At 43.4% G+C, this 13,441-nt stretch overlaps 2 protein-coding genes and 1 non-coding gene across 6 annotated transcripts in view; 1 reads left to right on the top strand and 2 right to left on the bottom strand.

Moving 5' to 3' along the window:
* The window catches only part of ESD (esterase D), a 12,413-nt gene extending 6,384 nt beyond the window's left edge, over positions 1-6,029 (top strand). Inside the window, exons 6-9 of the mRNA XM_009644782.2 lie at positions 696-815; positions 2,504-2,602; positions 4,594-4,761; positions 5,821-6,029. Of these exons, the coding sequence (XP_009643077.1) occupies positions 696-815; positions 2,504-2,602; positions 4,594-4,761; positions 5,821-5,901 (468 nt within the window). The 3' untranslated portion in view covers positions 5,902-6,029. The remainder of the gene's footprint in view (positions 1-695; positions 816-2,503; positions 2,603-4,593; positions 4,762-5,820) is intronic.
* Positions 6,030-8,722: 2,693 nt separating this feature from the next.
* On the bottom strand, positions 8,723-8,840 carry LOC118452896. The gene has a single exon (XR_004842773.1). It is a non-coding gene; the product is annotated as a U5 spliceosomal RNA (small nuclear RNA).
* Positions 8,841-11,151: 2,311 nt separating this feature from the next.
* LRCH1 (leucine rich repeats and calponin homology domain containing 1) overlaps positions 11,152-13,441 on the bottom strand; it is a 68,826-nt gene continuing 66,536 nt past the window's right edge. For 3 of the 4 annotated variants that reach the window (XR_004842764.1, XR_004842763.1, XR_004842762.1), the window contains one exon: positions 12,053-12,138. Coding sequence is in view for 1 of the 4 variants with exons in the window: in XM_035900334.1 (XP_035756227.1) it covers positions 12,025-12,138 (114 nt within the window). In the remaining 3 variants the exon portion in view is untranslated. Of the gene's footprint in view, positions 12,139-13,441 lie in introns of all 4 variants that reach the window. The other variant, XM_035900334.1, reaches the window with a different exon arrangement.

Raw genomic sequence — 13,441 nt, 5'->3', positions numbered from 1 at the left:
CCTGCTGGAGATGCCACAGGGTTGGTCTATGCTTCTAATCTTGATTCGTTAGTTGTGCAGTCTCTGCTCTTGCAAAATCTCTGCTCTGCTGCTTCTGAAACAACCCGCTGCATTTCACTGCTCCAGTACTTCAGCTGTATTGCTCATCTAGGCTGTTTTCACTGTCTTGGGAGGGTGGAGTCGTGGGTTTGTTGTTTTGGTTTTTTGTTTTTTTTTAACTGGGTGTAAAAGGAGATCCTTGAGGTACATATTAGAAAGGTGTGTGTCTAGTTTACTCTGCATGTGGTTCGTGTGGTCTGGATTAAAACTAAAGTTGATGGGAATATGGGGAGCAAATAATCTCCCAAGAACAATTTGCCATTCTGGTCACTTATGGGAGCACATACAGATTTATGTATCTGTTAAAATAAGACTGTGTTTGTTAGGAAATTTCCACATCTTGTGTTGTAGGGTTATGATAGATTTCTATAGAGATACTTTGAGTTGCTTATTATCAGATTGTTTCCTTTTGATTTTACAGTCCTGTTAAAATTGTTTTCAGGCCATGATCACAAATGCCAGGCTAGAACCAAAGATGTGCCTTTGATTTCAGTGTCTTCCTGGCATTAAAACGCGTTAGTTATTGGTGTGCTTTTTTTGCCTTAAACATACTCAAGTTGCTTTATCCTTTTTATTACACTGTTGTTCCTTTACAGCTGCCTAAACTAATAAATGCCAATTTTCCAACTGACCCTGAACGGATGTCGATTTTTGGGCATTCCATGGGAGGTCATGGAGCTCTCATTCTTGCTCTGAAAAATCCTGGAAAGTACAAAGTAAGATACAATACAGCTTCTATGAGGTATACTAAGGCTTACACAGATCTCTCTAGAAATGAGAGAAAGCATAATACCAAGTTCTGTTGTAGCATTAAATGTATAAGTAGTTTTAGTTGTAGCAGTTCATTGATACCTAGTATTAGAATATGGAAAATTGCCAGAAACACCACTCTGGGACATGAATATCAGTGAAATTAAAAAAAAAAAATCTGCAAACTGTAAAAGTTAAGTTCAGTTTCTTTTGGGTGATGCTATAGCTCTTCCAAACCAGTTGTTGTATTTAAATGTGAACAGGCTCCTTCTAGCTCTGGAGTTAATTCATGCTGCCAATATCATCTAGAAATCTGGTTGTGTGATTTGCTATATAATTTCCGACCTTGTCTTGTTAATTTTGGAGCTTTTATTACCAGCAAACCTTTTCATCACCATCATATGCGTGTTTGCTCAGAATTTACCACAGAGTCCACTAACTCCAACTGATAGCAAGTGCAACTGTAAGCACCTGAACTGCACATGGAATAGTATCCGAAGGACATTTCCCCTCCCTTGAGATTTGCATGTCAGCTTTCCTAAAGATTGATTTTTGGAGTATTCGAGGTATCTGAAGTTGTGTTCATTTGTATTCTACTTGAACCTAATCAAATGTGCTAGAACTGATTTGCCTTTCCTTTATATTCATGAGGGTTGAGAGAAGTTTTGTTGTTCTCTTTGGAGATATGCTTACGTAAAATGCATTTCTGAAGGAGAATTGGGCACTGGTGTTTGAGAGATGAGGGGCTCTGCCTTTGTGGGTCAGTCCTTTCATGGGCTGTCGTGGCCTTGCGCTTTGTGGTCAGCCGCTGCACAAAGGGAACTGCATTTTTGAAAATAGCGTAACATTTACTCAGTGCCATTAGCTTGGCATTATAAGAGAGTTGTATGTAAGATGAAGCTTTATTTTTATCTTTCTTTTTTTATCTTTTGGAGCCAATAGTTCAGAAATTTCCGTTTTCACTGTTGGCACTTAACCTGTTAATTGTATTATCTAAAAGAATTAAACATTAGATTGAAAATACCAAAATCCAGGAGAACTTGCAGTGGCTCAGGTGGTTTGCTGCTATTTCTTGCAAGACATAAGAGTGGAAATATTTATGTCCCAGGGCCAAATCCAAAAGAAGAATGTAAGAATAGGGCTTGGACTTCTGACACCAGTACCTGGAGTTGTGATCTGAAATGCCCTTTTCTTGACCCCTGATCCCGGAGGTACCTAAATTAATGAGACGCTGTTGCATGCTTAGACCGGCAGAGCAGCCTCTCGTGCCTCAGGCTTTTGTTACACTCCGCCAAAATCCAGCTGGAGGTGAAATGGTCCCACACTCTGACTGTGCTGACCCAACAGTAGACTTGAGATCCTTCTCTGCTGCTTAAGGGAATTCAAGCCAACATCTCCCAACAAGGAAAAGGATGGGGCATCTAGCCCTGCCTTTGGTAGCTTGGCTGACATGCAAAAAGGAAAACAAAATTGTTGGGCTAGAAAGAACAAATGCGAGGGAAGTAGGATAATGGTCAGGGCACCTAGCTCGGAGGGTTGAGGGCTGGCAGTAACTTCAAAACAATTTTTGAAAAGGCTTTTTGTTTGCTTTTTAGGTAGCCGAAATCACTTTTCTGAATTGATACTTTTTTTTTCTTGCTTTATTTCTGAACAGTCTGTATCGGCATTTGCTCCTATCTGCAACCCAATTCAGTGTCAGTGGGGGAAGAAAGCCCTTGGTGGATATCTGGGATCAGATGTAAGCAAATGGGAGGTATGTGTTGCAACTGCAGTCCTTTAATTTAAACACGTGAATGAGTGATCTGTAAATATATCACAGCAGGAGTCTGGAACAAAACTCTGGGGTGCCCCTGAGCTGGTGCTGCTATTTTACTACTCCCCTAAGCTTTCATAAACATTGTATGTTTCTGGTGGGTATGACTTGCTGTTGCCTGATGGTGCTTATAACAAATGTAATGAGACAGAAGGCTCTCATCAAATTGACTAAATTCCTCCGTTTTATGAAAATCTTAGAATCTGGGCTAAGACCAGTTGTGAGCGGTCTGAGACTTCTCTCTAACACATGAAAGCAGTGAGCAGTTTAAAAGAGAGTTTGGCTATGGCCTGTTTCTCAAAAAATCGGTTCTCATTGTACAGAACAGCTGCTTTTTTCTAGCAGCCTGAAAAGAGAGACTGCTACAAACTTCAGAGACCGATGAGCCTCCTGGCATCTGCAGGGGGCAGCCTGTTGGAGGCAGCTGGAAGAGGAGCCCAATGGATGCTTGGAAATCAGTATCCCGTAGAAGAGGATTAAACCAGGCAAAGTTAGGTTTTAGCTCCAGGGCCCTAATTTTGAAATGTAAGTAGTCCTATATGAATAGCTAAGATACAAAAATGTTTGTTTGCATGTTACTGCATTATTTGGGCAGCCCTTCAGTATTTTTAATCTCAGCCTAAACATTGCCCTGTACCTCTAGAATTAGGTTAGAAGGGATCCTCGTGACCAGGTACTGTGATTTCCTTGTAAATAAACACAAGCTGCAGTTAAATCCCTTGTAAATTGGATTAAACTATCTCTTAGGGAGACATCCAGGTCTGATTAAAACATTACAGGAATGGAGAGCGCTAGCTGCTTTCACGGTTGTTAATAGAGCAGTTTGTATATTTAGAAATCACCGGGTATATTTAGAAATCACCGGGTAAACTTGCTTACACTTAATGAATTTATTTGGGGAAAAAAAAAATGTTTTCTCGTCCCTTCACTTACTTCGGAACTTTTCTGCAAACCCAGTCCAGTAGATCAACAGCAGGCATCAGGAATAGGCTTAGACCTGCCTTTGGCACAGATATACAACCTCTGATCTCTGTATTTCTGCTTAAAATTGCCATGTATATATGTGCAAGGACCATTTTACACCATGGCCACAGTGCTTGGCTGAGTCCAAGCTCCCATTTCCTTTGCAGTGTCATTTCTGGATCTGGTGGCATCCTGCAGGCGTGGCTCTGATGCCTTGGTGTAGGACTTTGCATTTTGCTCTCTGGTGGTGGTCTGTCTTCTCCACTGCCTTAAACACTTCTCTATCTTTTTAAAGGATTTTTTTTTTTTTTTGAGCATGTACCAAGCACAGGACTCCACAGGGAACGTGTTCCCCGTTCACAATTACATTTTGAGCCACGTATGTTCATAGTCTTTTAATTCATGTGGTGTGTGCCATTTTTGTTTCTCAGTTGTACAAAGTTTTTCGTGGTCAAATGATCACAGTAACCTTCAGGTTAAATACCTTCCATGTGTATAGTTGTGTTACACGGGTGTTTTCACCTTTGGCTGCCAAAATAGTTACATCAAGATACCAAGTTATTTTGGCAGGATCCAGTTTTTGTACAACCATGTGAATTACATATTATATATAGATTATATTGTGGTTGGACTCGATGAGCTTAAAGGTCTTTTCCAACCAAATGATCCTATGATTCTGTGTTGCTGTTCTTCGATTCTGTATGAACTGAGCCCTGGGCTGGATACTCCGTTTGGCCAAACTGCCAACTTGGTAATTGCTTAGATCGTACTATTTGCCCTTTTTTAAACATGGGTGTTACTTTTCAGTTGTCTGGAATTTCCCCATTTTTTTTCTCTTTTAAAGTGTAATTTGGTGTCCTGATCAGTATCATCCAGTAGTCTGCACATGCCATTCTTTTCCTGCAATCAGCAAGTTTGACCCAGTCTAACATACGTAACCGAATGTTGTTTCTCTTTTATTTCATCAGGCATACGATGCTACACAGCTTGTGAAGTCCTACCCAGACTCTCACCTGGACATCTTGATTGATCAAGGCAAAGATGACCAGTTCCTCTCAGCGGGCCAGTTACTGCCGGATAACTTCATCGCTGCCTGCACAGAGCGGAAAATCCCAGTAGTCTTCAGACTGCAGCAGGCAAGTTGCTTCAGCAGTCCTTGATGGTTGCCTTGTCGCTTTGTGATTTTGGGGTCTGCGTGGCAGGTAGCGAAGAGGACGTCTCTTCATGGGGCAACGCTCCCACTTACCTGCGAGTCTGTCCCTGGCCAAGTGAGGAAGAGGGTGCGAAGTGGCATTTTTTCCTTCACACTAGCCATCGAGGAGTGCAATATCCCTCAGATTCGGCTGCATTTCACCACTAGGTGGGGTCATGATTTTAGTTTCAACAAGCCGATCCGTGGATGGTTAACTCAAGCGGCCAGTGGTGGGCTGAAGCAGCATTAACAGTTTTTTGGAAGTATCACAGTCACTGTACGAGCAAAGTGACAGATGTACTTTTGCTGGGTTCCTTACCTGTACTGTGGGTATTGCGCTCAGCATGAAACTCTGTGATTTAGTTTGCATGTGCTTGCATAAATCAGGAAAGGTGTGGAATTGCCTGAAATCTTGGGACTCATTTGAACACCTGGGTGGAAGGATTGCTCTTTGCAGTGACCCAGAACAGCACTGTCCTGAGGGGGCGACTGATGACTTCAAGCCAGACCCAGGGAGGGGCCCAGCTGTGGAAAATGAGGGATTGTCCTCTCTGATTTAGCATAAGCTCCACACCAAAGGACCCAGTTGTTAGTCCTGACAGAGGGGGGTAGTTCAGAGGTGTACCTGTCATTCGTGGTGCTGGAGCAGTAATTCAGCCAGGGGCCATGCTCTCCTTATACCCCGTGTTTTACTGGTCGGACAATGCCAGTGAGGGGGCCTGTTCTCTCCGCTCACATCCTGCTCTGCAGCTGGCACTTGCTGTTACCCATCTCTAAATTACGTGCCCAGATTAGGGCAGGTTAAGGTGCATTCTGTTTAGCTTCCCAGTGTTCATGTATACTTAACCTGTTAGTTATGTATCCCATACAGTTTTTATATATAATACAGGTACTTTTGATTTCTTAGATCAAACCAGAAGAGTCATTAACTTCCCTAGAAGAGAGCTTAGTGTGATTGCTTTGTCATGCACTATATGTTTGCTTTGTTGTTGTTCTTTTCTAGGGTTACGATCACAGCTATTTTTTCATTGCTACATTTATTAATGACCACATCAGACACCATGCAAAATACCTCAATGCTTGAACCATTCGGACGCGAGGGTCGCCTGTCCGATACGAATCAAGGGATGGAGGTGAACTCAACAAAAAATCCTTTGCTGAAGCGGTGTCTGTAAACTGGAGCTCTTCTGATTGTACGGCTAAGAAAAATAAAAGTCCTGCTTAATTTGATGTGTGTGCTTTAGAGTAAGTATTTTGGATGATCTTGCACGCTTCGAAAACTCTCTGGGCACCGTGAAGGACGCATGCTGCACTCTAGGACAAAAGGGAACTTAGCAGAGGGCTTAGTTTTGGGCGGTGAGTGTGGGTATGGCCTTGGGACCTCGAGACGGTTTCTAGTGCAACTATGCAGAGACTATGAATAACAACAGCGTGCCTCTTCAGCTAATTAAATACCAGGGTTCACTTCATCACTTCATGCTGAAGGAAGTCGTTAGTGGCACAACTGACCAAGCTACTTAATTAATTTGAAGTGTTTGGCCTATTTTTCCTTGTCCTGTCTAAATACATTCGGAGGATGAAGTCCGGGGGAGAATACAGACAGCAGCTGGCTGTGCAGAGTGGTTTACTGGCCTGCGCGTTATTAACATCAAATAAATAAGCTGAAGAGTATTTCATGGATGAGACTTAAAGACAAGACCTCGTGCAAACCGTGCGAAGGAAGCGGTCTGTAGGAGAGGAGGGTTTTTTTGGGGTTTCTCCACTTGCCTTTGATTGTTGCCGAGTGTGAAAGGCTCATGGTGTGTTTCTGGGTTTCTCAGACTTAACAGGACGGAGAGGAAACTGATAACTGGAGCTGAAAAAAGCAGTCCCTGGCTGTAGGCTATCTGATGTCTCATCGCTGAAAACGAGCGCGCGCTTATTTTACAGAAGGCGGCAGGATTCAGGCCTGACAGTTGTAGATCTAAAAGAGTTCCCAGTGGTATGACCCTGCCAGCTACCGCCACGCGTGGGGCAAGAACGCAGAGTGTTCCGGCGAGCGCTTTAGCTTACGTGCAAGCCATCACACGTAAACGCTGCTTTCCCACGGCCCGGCCGAGCCTGCATCGCTGCTGAAATCCTGACGCGCTCTTGCCAGAGGAAATACCGGGGCAGCTGTAGGGGCGCTTTGCTTCTGTGAGCCATGCTGAACGCTCTCCTGTTCCCCTGGCCCCCGCACGACCCTAGGCTGCAGGGATCAGGCTGACGCTGGGAACTTGGCATTTCTGTTGGTGGTGACAGGCTCAAGTTATGGATTGACTTTTAGCAATCTTGCATCTCGCCTCTTTCTTTCTGAAGCGAGCTCAGGAGGCTGGGAAGATGTGACTGCACATTGCAAGAGGTCTCTGAAATGCTGAACGCAAGTTTTCCATGCTCTGTAGGCTGATGACAGACGCTAACTCCTTTCTTCTAAAGCGGGGCACTGACATAAAAATTTTAAGCCACAAGCGCTAAACGTGGCTTTTTCCACTCCTGCAACAGCCAAACTCTTTCTTTCTCTCTATTATTATATACAGTCCAAGCTACTTCAAGCATTTTACCCAGATCTCTCGATTCAGGTCCTTCCAGGTTTTGGAGTTTGGTGGGGTTTTTTTGGTTTTGTGTGGGGTTTTTTTTTTTTTTTTTTTTTTTTTTTTTTCCTAATACATTCTGATAATTGTACTTAAGGCAAAAGGGCACGCCAGGTGGTTTGGGTTTTTTTTTTTTTTCATTCCTTAATAGGAGTGTGTGCACCTGCATGTTATATTAGAGGAGATTAAAAAGTGGGTTTAACCATGTAATTTACTGTAAATGCTTTTAAACCGCAATTTTAAAGCTGCTGGGTTAATGGTAGGGAACGGCTTGTCCTGCGTGGGGCATTTATCATACGTGATAAATTTATATGGCGTAATTCTAAATTTCCCATTATACTGTGGATAGCTGTGGGGAGCTTTATTTCCCGTATCCTTAATTTACAGTCCAGCAGGAGATCAAATACCATATCAGCTTCCCCGAACAACTGCCCAGCGCCACCTGAGAAAGTGCCCATCATATTTTCCGCTCGGCACTCCTAATAATCGACTGCTGTCCCACGCCATTTGCTTTCTTGACAAAACGGAGCGTTGACGTGCGCCGCTGCCTTCCTCCTCACAAGGGGCTTCCTTCGCCTGCTCGTGAACGGGAGCAGACTGAGGTAAGCGTCTGCTGGGCTCTCTCCTGAGGCCACGAGACCTTGCTTCGGCAGTCAGGAACCTTGAGGCTTTCTAGAAACTGCCCCGAGATCTTCACAAAACCGGTGCTAGGGGCTCAGTGAGGAAGGAGCCCTTGAACCTCCCGTGTCCACAGGCTGCAGGGCCAGGACTGTGCAACCCCGTGAGCAGACCTGGGGCGCTTGAATTAGGGGTGCAGATGGGCAACAGGCGCCACGCGTCTCTGCACCACCTTGGTGAGTATGGCGTGAGGCTGTCAGAGCTCTCCTGGTGCCAACACTCAAACCTCAGTCAGAGGTGGCCCTGGGCTGCCTGCTGGTAAATGGGCCCTGCTCTCGGTGAGGAGCAACACCTGAGGACCACTGCAGGGTTCCCCCTGCCCAAATTAAGCCAATTCTAATGCAGCAATTGATCAGTCTGTCCTGCGTCACAACAGCCACAAAGGCACTCGAGCTTCCTTGGCAGGCAAAAGCAGGATCGCCCCAGGAGATTATTGCAGAAAGATCCTCTCCTTTCAAAATCCACTACTAGAAGTGAACAAATCCAGCCCTAAAAAAATCATAGAATCATTTAGGTTGGAAAAGACCTTTAAGATCATCGAGTCCAACCGTTACACCTAACACTGCCATCCCACCACTAAACCATGTCCCTAAGCACCTCGTCTGCCTGGCTTTTAAATACCTCCAGGGATGGGGACTTGACCAAAAAAAAAAAAAAATGCTTGTGCCTGTTCCTCTCCATAGAAATCTTCAGTAAAAGGTGAAAGATTTATATGATCTGAAGCAAAACCATCTGGTTAAGGTAAAGGTGCTTCATTCGAGGAGTGAGGAAACAGAATCTGTACTTAGGTCATTCAGAAACCTGCACGGTGACGGGAAGGCTGCGTACCGTGACCTACAGCCACTGGCCCCTACCGCCCGTTTCCACGGGGATGGGAGAAGGGCAAAGCAGCCTGGCACAGCCCTGCCACGCTGGGTCACTAGAATGTGGAAATCATCGGGTTTTTATTTGCTAAAGCAAAAGCCTGCAGGATGATCTCTGCAGGAGGGCAGGGAGCCAGAGGGAGGGGGAAAAAGAAGTCAAGTGGGAAGGAGTGAAAATGGCTCTCAGAGGGTGATGTGAGCAGGGAATCTCCCTTCTCCCTGAGCCAAGCCCCCAGCTCCCTCCTCCTGTTAACTGAGTTAAGTTGGGGCAGTCAATTCAAGGGCTGCTGGTCACTGCCTGACTGGCAGGGGATCTCAAGCCACAGGAGCAGCAAAGCTGCAGGAAGCGCCACCGAAGCCCCCACCCAGCCGTGGCGGGCTGGATGCGATCCCCGGTCCGGCTGCCACATCCCTTTATTCGAGTCACATCATCCTCCCCAAGCCCTCATCCAGCATCCCCAGCATTACGCTCTCCGAACATCACCTCTTCCCCAGGGAACTGTCAGAAGGCACGGGGTTAGCGATTAAAGGGTTTCTACACATCATACAGTTTTAGTTGTAACTAGGGTAAAGGTGCCCTATATACATTATGTTCACTGCTTAGGGTGGTATAGATTCGCCATGCATGGTTTATTGCACATATAAATAGTATACAAAGATTCATGAAGATTCTCTTTTTAGCCGTACAGGTTAAGACTGCATAAAAAAAGCTGTATTACAAAATATTTAGAGCTATTTATTTACAGCCAACCTCAAGCAAATACTGAAAGACGCTGTCAGGAGAAAAAACAAGATTTTAATTATGAAAAACCAAGATTTGTCAAAATAATAATTACAAAGCTTCATGTTGCCATATATACATTGTAAAAAAATACTCAGGAAACCTGCATTTTATCCCTCAGGAAGCAGAAATCAATATTCCTATTTTTATACTCGATCTTTGAATGCTTCTAAAATTTGATAAACTCTGACTCGAAAACTTAATTTTCTTTACATTGCTCGTGCTTTTTGACAAAACAGATATTTGTGCAGCTCTGTAAAATATTAAAATACATTTTAATTTAGTGTTAAAGTGCGCAGTACATTTTATAGGAAACAGTATGCTAGCTGCCACTCAATCACAACTTAAGTCAATGTTCCCTCTGTAAAATAAACGCGTTTGCTTTGGTTGAAGTAACTGGATATTCCGTGTGCATACCCTATGGCTCATTGGCTGCGAGTCCGCCTTCCTCCTCCTAACGCGCTGCTGTCAACAGGTCCCAGCACGTGGGCAGGCTGCGGTGTTGAAGCGCGTAAGTCTGCATCCAAACACCGTCTTAATGATTAAAAAAAATCTGCTATTGGGACACCGGTAGTTTTAATTGTAGTAGTATTGACAAGTATGCATCATTCTTCCAGAAAGTCTTTATCCAATAGTTCTCTCCACATTCTCTTGCTTAAATATTTGCTTCTCCCACCACGCGTCGCCTCCTTTCATTTATTTATTTATTTAGCATTTCGCACTACCTGCTCGCGTGCACCACCGACCCTTTTCACCACATGCAGCTTTCCCGTCCTCCTTGCCGAAGCTACATCCCTAGCTTCCGCTATGACAGAAAAATGGATGTCCCCGATACTGTGAGAGTCGCCGCGCTGGAACTTTTCGATCTAAAACGTGTGATGTTTTAATAATAATGCTTTAAAAAAAAAAAAAAATCTCTTCCAAAAATTTAGAGCAGTGATAAGAAAGAGCGCTTTATTTCCTATTGCTGACGTGGGATTAGAGGTCTGATCCTGCAAACATTCCCTAGGGAATGTCGTGCTTAATTCTGTGGGAAAACGATGGAGACGGCGAGGAGAAGCACTGTACCCAGGCAGGTCGGAGCTGGAGGATCAGGTCTCTGAGACTGCCTTTGGCAATTTTAATAATTTCATCTCCTCTCGAAGGAATCACGGAAGAAAACAATGAAAATTTTTTGGCTACCTGGTAAATCTTCTCCTTAAATGTTCTTGTGCTATTTTTTATCGCTTGTTTCTGTAGTGCTGTAGTCTTTACAAGAAATCAAGTTGCAGTGCAAAATTGTATTTCAAGACACAAGATCCTAATGCTCATCATTCGTTTTTGTTGTGGCAAAAGTTAAATGTCTTGTGCATAGTAAAATAAGCAATCAAAAATACTTGTTCACATTTATTTTTCAAGTTTACATATTTCCTTTTTTTTTTTTTTTTTTTAAACATCTATATACAAATAAAATGGGTGTGCTCTCAGTTTCAGCCAATTTAGTCCGGTGGGGGGAAAAGTGCTACTGGAATGTAGGAAACTCAATGGAATGCAGACAACTCTTCTACCAATGTTCCACAAATTCAAGAAATAACGAATGCCATTCCAGCTAGCTCTTCTTTTAATCAAAGCACCTATTTTGTTTGCTTTTTATCTTGCATATTAGAAAATACAATTTACGGAGGTCTAGAGCTACTGCACACCAAGTAGAATAAAAAATAACTAAATATTTATATTAAAATAAAGTGTTTAACCACAAAAAAGCAGTAATAAAATACAGTTTCCTAATTTACATTTTGCATCCAAAGGATGAATAACAACTCACTAATAAATAATATTTATATAAATATTTTATGTCAGGATATTTTTGAAAGGCCATAGCCTGAAGCAACTGCAGAAAAACCTAACGTGGTGGAAGTCTGAATCGCTCACCCTCCTCCCCACCCCCCAAATGATTACAATGATCATCTTAAGTTTCAGAAGATGAAGGTATCTTGCTGCAAGACAGCTGTGTACTCCGCACATTTTTAAGTGGCAGAGAGGTGGCTATTTTAGTAAGGACAGTACAAAGTGAGCTATAAAAGCAGTGAAGTGCCAATTTGCTCTATAAAACGTTTCTGGTTTGTAGTTCGACGCGTGCGTACAGTCTGCAAGGTGATCTTAAAATCAGAGGTGTAAGAATACTCTTGGAGCACTGGGGTTTGGTTTTTTTTTTTTTCCAATGCAGTTTGAAAAGATGGGCAGTGTTTTGATTCTTTGATGGCACAGTGGAGCTGGTAACAGCAGAGAGAGCAGTTTCATGTGAACAAAGCTTGTTTCACTGTGGTTACATCTAGCAATGCTTGAACTGTTATGCTCACTTTTACCAAGCCCTTTTCTTCTAGGATGTGATGTGGTAGGCAGAGCTTCTCCTAGAAAGAGACAAACAAAGGGGTAAAGGTTAGGATATTCAGTACTCGCTCGCAAAACTTTGCTTTACATGAACACGGTTGGCCACACAAAGCCCAACAGGAAGGAGCAGTTTCCTACTTTTAATTAAAAAAACTTCCTGTGATTTTGACAGGAAGTCTCTGATTTTGGTCTCATTAAACCTATGAATTAGCGAGAGATCTGTTAATGTTCTGGGCCTCGGAAACCAACCTGTTCTGTGGTCATGACCATACGTAAACATCTTAACTAAAAGCGAGGGCCAGCAAGTACAGCATGGTGGAACACAGCGAGACAACCTGGCCTTTGCCCGTTATTACGTATGAGGGAGTCTGGGGACAGAAATCTGGTTTTATCGGTCAAAAAAGGTTCTACCACTGAGCTCTAGGACAGGTAGGCCCTGGTCCCAGGATACGCACCTCGAAAGCCGCCCGTTCACGTTTACAGAAAAGTGTGCGCACTGCTGCGCGTTCAATGGGCCAAGCGTTGCATTCTGAGTAATTAGCAGCTTATTGTGAAATATCCAGGAATCACAACTTTATTCACCGTAAGGACACGGCAAGAAGACAGTCAGACAGTAAATACTGTGTCTCCTACAGGTAACGAGAACTACCCACCGGTGAGTAATTACCGAAAGCCTGGCTTAGAGAGGTAGCCTTGTGTCATGACTGGCTCTCTCTTTAAAAAGAGGTTTTTCTTAATGTAACTGGCTATTCCTGCTAATGAAATCCATGAAATTATGAAATCAGGCAGCAGGTTTATAAAAATAAATAAATAAATGGAAAGGCTGGACTACATCACATAAACCATAATTACAGCCGCGAGACTTACTGCCACAACACGGAAGCCAGAAGTGTAAGCGGGATGACAAGAATATACAGATAGAAAAAAACCCAAACAACGCTATTAAAGACAAGCATACGGAAATGGTGTCTGGCTCACAAAGTCCTTGAACTGTGTGTGTCAGATTGCTTTAGGCACGAAAAGGCACCCTCTGTGTGATCTAACTTCCCGTTCCTTCCCCAAGCATCCGTACGTGACCATCAGCAGGCACGGGACACTGATTTTTTAGAAAGAGAGGGCTGGTTTGGATATTCTCAGCATTGAAATCTCTTAGCTGTTCAATAAACTTTCAGCTTCTAAAATCACTGATGCATTTGAGATTGTATTTTAATCAACTGCCTGTCTGCTGCTGAATATCCTTCTTGGTTCTGTAATGTCAACTGAGCGTCTCCTGTTTTATCTCTATGCAATTCCTGGTCCCCTGTCACACTTCCTCACATTTAC

This window comes from Egretta garzetta, unplaced genomic scaffold (genome assembly GCF_000687185.1).
Source record: "Egretta garzetta isolate BGI_Z169 unplaced genomic scaffold, ASM68718v1 scaffold268, whole genome shotgun sequence".
Classification (NCBI taxonomy): domain Eukaryota; kingdom Metazoa; phylum Chordata; class Aves; order Pelecaniformes; family Ardeidae; genus Egretta; species Egretta garzetta.
Note: the sequence above shows the minus strand (reverse complement) of the source record. Positions and strands in the feature narration are given on the sequence as shown.